This window comes from Scomber japonicus, chromosome 10 (assembly GCF_027409825.1).
Source record: "Scomber japonicus isolate fScoJap1 chromosome 10, fScoJap1.pri, whole genome shotgun sequence".
Classification (NCBI taxonomy): domain Eukaryota; kingdom Metazoa; phylum Chordata; class Actinopteri; order Scombriformes; family Scombridae; genus Scomber; species Scomber japonicus.
In genome coordinates, this window is record NC_070587.1 from 12,552,957 (window position 1) to 12,560,340 (window position 7,384).

The 7,384-nt window shown below is 40.9% G+C and overlaps 1 protein-coding gene across 1 annotated transcript; it reads right to left on the minus strand.

Annotated features, from left to right (window-relative positions):
* Window positions 1-1,191: 1,191 nt before the first annotated feature.
* On the minus strand, window positions 1,192-3,240 carry hoxa10b (homeobox A10b). Its single transcript, XM_053327032.1, has 2 exons — window positions 2,466-3,240; window positions 1,192-1,477 (listed from the first exon to the last, which is right to left on the minus strand). Exons 1-2 carry the CDS (start codon window positions 3,238-3,240, stop codon window positions 1,203-1,205), a joined length of 1,050 nt encoding a protein of 349 aa, XP_053183007.1. The 3' UTR covers window positions 1,192-1,202.
* Window positions 3,241-7,384: the final 4,144 nt, after the last annotated feature.

The window sequence follows — 7,384 nt, forward strand, 5'->3', positions numbered from 1 at the left end:
AATGCAGACTACGCATTAAATGAGTATATAATAGTGATTCACTTTTCACGTTGCGACGAGTTTTACTGAGGTAATCAAGGCAGTTTCGTGTTGTGGGAGAGATAATTTAGCCCAACAACATGAGACTACCTAAACCACTCAACAGCCCGCTCTCCTCTGGAGGAATATCTGCTATAACTTGTTTTTTGGTGATTTAAATGTATGAAAATATAACAAGTCTGCCTGTGACAGTTCCAGAAATCCGCAAAAGAACAACACGTTTTTAATTCATGGTGTAGCTATACATAAAAATCACAAAGAGTCTATTGATGGGCATCAATGCGCGGCAATACTCACAGCTTTTTGCAACATTTTGGACCTCTTTTAATCCATATGCGTCATTGTTCGATGTTTAAATTAGGCATTTTACCAATTCAAATACTAACTAGTATTTATTCTCTTTTTTTGCAACAAGAATTCACTTAGTCACTATTACAACTAATTTAAAATATTATATTAATACTAAAAAATCACTGCTCTTCCAGTCATTCAGTGTTTTACATTTAAGTCAGGTGTCAAGGACAAAAAGCAGCGAAGTGTGCACAGACGCCAGACATCTATTACAGGCCTGTTAAACTCTAAACTATGAAGAGCATCACCTTCTACTACTGTAATAATATTTGCTGTGCATACTGCGGACCAAGTCCAAAATGTAAAGGCATTAGCAGCATGCGCTACCTGTGCCAGCTTTCACACAAAAGATTTGAACAGCACGCAGTTTTCTGAATGAAATAAGAAGTCTGCAGTTGCAGTGATGTCTTTATTAATTTGACCAGCAAAATGTGCAAATATTCATCAAATCTCTTGGGCTCTTTAGCCGTCACATAAAGGCCTAGGTGTAACTGTAACACAAATATCCCAAGGGTTGGTCCAGCATGCAAATTCCAATGGTTCACTCAGGTTGAATATACAATATGTACAAGCCTGAAGCTCTGAAACATTGTGGTCACATTCTGAACACTTAAAACACAACCGATTAACGTTACAAATGCAGCCATTTATAAATACACATCCACGACAAAATCAAACAGACGTGAAAATAACATTTTCCAAAGAACAACAATCAATAAGTTAGCAGACATTCTCACAGTTGGGTGGGTGGGGGGGCTCTGCACAGACGCCCTCGCCATGGATGGAGGAGGGCGCCAAAGACCCAAACACTCTCACGAGAAACTGAAGTTGCTGGAGAGCTCTCGGATCCTATTCTCCCGGCTCATTTTTTTCAGTTTCATCCTCCTGTTTTGGAACCAGATTTTGACTTGCCTGTCAGTGAGGTGCACACTGCGGCTGATCTCCAGGCGACGCTCTCTAGTCAAGTACATGTTGAAGAGAAACTCCTTCTCCAGCTCCAGAGTCTGGTGCTTGGTGTAGGGACAGCGCTTCTTTCGGCCACTCTTTGCTGTGAGCCAGTTAGCTGTACTTTCCATTTTTCCATCTCCTGCAATGACAGTGATACAGGATGTTAGGCAACAGGTGTGACAAAACACCATCATACCTGGAGGGAAGCATCAAATCTTTGTTAGATATTAAAAACCAATAAGATTCCAAAGCTGAAATAGTAACCAAAACTTTACATTGTCACACAAATAAAATCCCATTTTACTGAAAGCTACTGAAGATAGCGTTTGGTTTAAATATACATTTTATTGTTACTACTACACCACCAATGAATTATTTCCGTGTTGTGATAGATTTTTACTCCAGTTTTACGCACAAACTAATATTTCCGTGAATACCCAAGTACTTGCAATTCAGCATTTTACCAGAAACTGACATTTACCCCATTAAGCAGCTTTAACCACAGGAGCCTGTAGCCCACTGCACCTTTATTAAGACATAAAACATAGCCTGCAGTCTGCTGAAATTATTGCAAGGCCTGCGCCTTTGATGAGGGGACAACTGACATCAGAATCCAGCACAGGACAAAATGGACTAGATTGTATTGGCCTTGCTTTCCCTTGTAATAAGTAATACAAGCCTCATAATATTTAAAACACACGTGAAGAATTCCTATATTTTTAATGATAAAAACTTATATCGCTGCTTGTAAAAAAAAAAGAAAAAAAGAAAGAAGAAAAAAAGAAAAGTAAATCCATGAGGTCCGTTTTAAAATAGCTTTGCAGTAGCTATAGCAGCTTAATAGCTATCTTTAAAAAACAGCTATTAAGGACAATGGCTCTGATCTTCTGCTCTGATTGGTTAAAGTCACCTATTTCGCCTCGTGTCTGACAAACCGGTAAATATCCGATAAACCACCTGTGAGTGGCTGGCTGTTAACCTAAATATTAATCCAGCAATAGCGAATCAGCGCTCATATACTCCTCTGTGGTTAGAAATCATTGGTTGGGGGGGAAAAAAGAATGGAAAACCTAAAAACTAGTATTTCCTTTTTTTGCAACATATCTCTACAATGCACGGCTCTTCACCTTTTACTGGCCTTTCTGGACACTCAGCACTGCATGTCTCAGCGGGCTCAGGGGAGGACGAGCCCTCCGAGGAGAGGCGGCTGTCCTCCTCTCTAGTCGGGACGCAGGGCGCAGGGACAGGCGCCTCCTCGTGGCTCTCCCTCCGCTCCGGCTCTGCAGAAGCAGCCGGTGCCTGAGAGGGCTGGGTGTCCAAACGGGAAGACCGTTGCAGAGCAAAGTGATTCACGTTTGGCTGGACATCGTGGTAAAGCCTGGAGGACGTGTATGTCTGAGACAGGCGGAAGTAGCCGGGGACTGGCACGGTGTTGCCGGTAACCGGGCATGATGCAGCCGAGTAGGAAATGTCATCTACTGTTGCTCCTTTAGGACATTTGTCAGACTCATAAAGGCAATACGCGCTCTCCTCTTTTATACCCGATGAGAATGAACACTGAGCCATATGTTGGCCGCTCGGTTGATCCACCCGGCATGATCTCGACGTTTCCAGCCACGTTTCCATCCCTTGAGCATACGGCGCAGAAGACGGGATCACGCTTTGGGTGCTTGGCTCGCTGCGCTTACCGATCCCCGGGAAACACGAGCCACCCGAAAGTCCATATGAATATTCCGCCGCCGGTGGCAAATACACGCCGTTACTTTGGTAATATGAACCACTTTCGGTTCTCACGTTGATTAAAGAGTCCACGAAAAACGAATTTCCAGCTTGGTTGTTAGGGCATGTCATCGTTGTGGTATAATTTGACGGAGGATGAAGATAGCCCTTTCTGGCTGACATTTCTTGTGCAAAACATTGCTGAATAATTACTGATACTCACGCTTCTCACTGTAGCCTGCAGCCAATTAAAACACCAGGCGACTACAGACTCCTCCCAGTCCGACCAGGCTGCTCCACTGTGTCATATATTTTGTTTTAGGCTAAGTAAAGAAAACTGTAGGGGGAACGTCGTGTATTCGAAGGTATGGGCAAAATCTTTAAATCTCCCTTGAATCTGGGATTTTGAGCCTCAGTCACCACCTATAAGCCCAGAGCTGCCTATGTAAATTTAACAACAACCCCTCATTTGACAACTCAGTAGTTGAAAGCTGTCCCTAACAATTATGTACAATGCATAGCTTTATGGCCAGTTTTACAGCACTGTAAAAATGAAGGGTTCTAGAGGTGCCTCTGAGAAGCTCAGGGTGCATCAAAGATCCAAAAAGATCCTGTGTGACTCTGTGGTCAAGGGACCCTGTTTGTGCTGCTCTGGTTATTTCTATTGCTTCTATTGTTTTTAAAATTCTTCCTCATGGACTCTCCAGCAGCAGCAATACGTTTCACTTTGCAACAATACGCTGCTCAGACCTTTACAAAGTCACTACTCAGAGACCCTCAAGCTTATCTGATAGTGGTGTGAATATTGAGGGTGAAAATGTCACGATTGAGTCCAAACACCTTTTTACTGCACAGACACTGATGGGCATTTATAAAAGGTGACATGCAGGCTCCACTGAACTGTTGTGCCAAAGTTGTAAAAAAAAAAAAAAAAAAATGTCTGGAGTAACATGGACACCTTAATGGACACCTACCACTGACAGGGTGGGTTTGTTTGTTTGTTCCCTTGCTTCTTTTTCATTAAATAGATCTCTCTCTCTCTCTCTCTCTCTCTCTCTCTCTCTCTCTCTCTCTCTCTCTCTCTCTCTCTCTCTCTCTCTCTCTCTCTCTCTCTCTCTCACACACACACACTCACACTCACACTCACACACACACACACACACACACACCTATCTTTAAAAAAGGCCTATACAAATAAAGCCCATTCTATTAAATTCAATGAACCCTCTTACCATCTTATCAGCTATTTTACCAAAAAAATACTTTCGTTCCGTATTTTCTACGATCCAAGACCTTCACTATTTCTCTCCTCATATAAAGTAGTTAGAGATGATATAGGTTCTTAGAGGTGGGATGGAAAAAATATATATCTAGAAAAACTACTGGTTAGAAAATATTAGTAAATACAATACAACATCATACGAAACTACAATTTGTTAACATTGCTTTTCGGCTACATCACATACGGTAGTATCATATCATCTAAAGGAGGGTTGATGATGATCTATAATAGCTATTTAGTCTTCACTGAAAATAATCAAGAACAGCGATCTTATATGGATCCATCATTTCGTGAAAGCCCACAATTCTCCCCTGTCATGAAAGGAAATGTGGATATTTTGGTTCTCATGATTTCACGCAACAATAAGTAAACACACATTTGTCGCCTTCACTGCTACAATATCTCACATTTCTTTTAAAAGTGCGAAAAAAGTAAACGATAGCTTTCTGAAACGGTCGTTAATAGGGCCAGCAGTTAAGCACACAGGCCTATAGGCCAGCTTAACAAAAAGTCTCCAAATTACCCTGGAGTACTAACACCCGGGTGTCTCCATTTTCCTAACGTCCAGAAATCAGAGCTGCAGTTTATGTAACGCTCTTTAATATGGCGTCAAAGCTGCAGCAGTCTGGCTGCAATGAATGATAATAATCATTAACCCTGTTGAATTGTTGGATTATTTCATCCGATGCGCGCTGTGGGTGAGCTGTTCTTATATTATTATGACCATTAAGTTTTAGTGTTATATATGATTATACGTTTTATAGAGACGATTTTCTTATTCATTTGATTCTTTTTAAAATAAACGTTAAGTAATTATTGAAAATCCCATTGTGGTTGTTTGTGTCAAAAGGTCTCTTATCCAGTCACAACAACAACAACAACAACAACACACACACACACACACACACACACACACACACACACACACACACACACACACACAACACACACACACACACACACACACACACACACACACACACACACACACACACACACACACACACGCACACACGGATGTAACAACCTGCATCAAAATATTAAAGTGACCAAGTGATCTGAAGGAGAACAAGTTTGTTTTTGTTTTGTGATATTTTTTTTCCGTCCATATTTCCCTCCCCAATCCTCCAATTTAAACAGCAATATAAACACAACAATTAAACATCATAAATTAACACAGTGTTTATAAAATGAAGTGTGTTGTACATTTTAAACTGAGATTATAAAAGTTAGTGGGCCACAAAATGCTTGTAATATAGGCCCTATTCTTTTAATGTGCTCTCCAAGCCTATAACTTTTGTAAAATTGCAACCTAAGAACCAGCATTAAATCTGATGTTCAAAGATCTTTTCTTGCACTATTTACTTCTGCACATTTGTCAGTAATATTTACATAATAACATCTGTACCTACAATGAAAAACGGCTTCTTCGTGGTGTTTTTCAGATGGAGGTGAACCAGACATACTTTCTTAAATCACATCAAGAACCCAGCCATAAAATACACACTGTGATATTTCTGCGCCTACCTTAACAATGAAATCCTGAGGTGGTGACACATCTTAAAGCATATGAGCGATGGGTCAAACTTCTTTTATATCTCAATTCACGGCAATGACATTGATCTGAGGAGCGCCACCTAGTGGGCGACGAACGGCAGACCTACAAACTCTGGAACGCAACACACCAGCAAATGCAGAATATTCCTACCCCGGTAAGATGCTGAAACAAATGACGCCGGAAAGGTCCGTGAACACAAGCTTTCACTGCTCCCAGCCGTTGTTTTTCAGCCCCTTAGTCACAGTTAATAACCTTGGTCTCAGACGCTTTATTGCACTACACTCCAAATGCTCCAGACGAATCTGCGTTTTATGGCCAAGTTACTGGAGCAACTGGGAGGATGTGCAGCAATCAAAGCGGAATTCCTGGGAGCCTCACAGGATGCACGGTGTAAGGAAGGGCATCAGGGCCCTTATTAGCTTATGGCAGGCCATTCAAGCTGTTTTCAGAGGCCTGGTGGTGGATAAAGCCACCTGAACCCAATTTCTACCCATCTTTTTATGTGCACGGCCTTCAATTTGCCCTCCTTTTCAAGTGGACATAAATCGTCTTGTCCTAAATTCACTCCCTGATTATTTAGTATCAAACTGGTGCAGACTGTTAGGATGAAACCACTCCAGATAAATGATCAAATAGCTAGAGATAATTGGAGCAGTGATCTGGACTTTGTCCACTTCTTTATTCCAACAAACTATCACTGCTGTTGGATGATTTTTAGTGGATAAAGTGAACATGGCCTTACACCGCCTTCTTTGGAGAGAGGCGGTGTGTCAGATATGCATTCAAACAAGTGTCAAGATTGTTTCAGTAAGCCTAACAGGCATGTTAGGTCAGAAATCAGCCTTTCCACATTGCCCCAGAAAGGAATGAAGCCTTTGTAATGGATATCAAATTATAACTGCAGCATATCCTATTTCTTAGCCATGAGGTAATAAAAAAAAGCATCAGACATCATGCATCTGATACGATCCACGTGCTGGCATATAAAACAAAATATGGGATTATGTTTCATTTGAAGGTTTTTACTCATTTTTATCACCAGTTTGCCCTTTAGATAAACTTCGTGAATAATCCAACTTTACGGGCAAAAGCTCCGAGCGCTTGTACTAAGAGGTCAAGCGCAGAAGTTAAATATCACTGAATAACGGACTAAAAATGCATTAGACGAATGAACTGGTATCAAGTTATAACTCAACTCATCCTTTAACTATGTGCAAAGTTGACCAGGAATTTTGGAAGAGTTAATCACCTTCAAACAATGTCAGACGAGACCTGTGAGTAATCCCAAAACACATCAAATGATTTCCAGTCATTGGTTTATATTTATACAATAAAATTAAAGGATTAAGAGACTAAAAAGGGAAAATACGAACAGTAGTTTGCTGTGGATATTTCTGGTCACATTAGTTGCGTGTGCGTGCGTAATTTGGAAAAAAACCCAACAATTTTCATTTAGAGGAAAATTAAGAATTTTCGGGGGGGTAAAT

Bases quoted from the DNA above. Each gene is read 5' to 3' on its own strand.
- hoxa10b (XM_053327032.1), bottom strand. From the start codon at position 3,240: ATGTCAGCCAGAAAGGGCTATCTTCATCCTCCGTCAAATTATACCACA. The intron at 1,478-2,465 runs GTGAAGAGCCGT...CTGTCATTGCAG, and splicing joins TCCAGAAAGGCCAGTAAAAG to GAGATGGAAAAATGGAAAGT.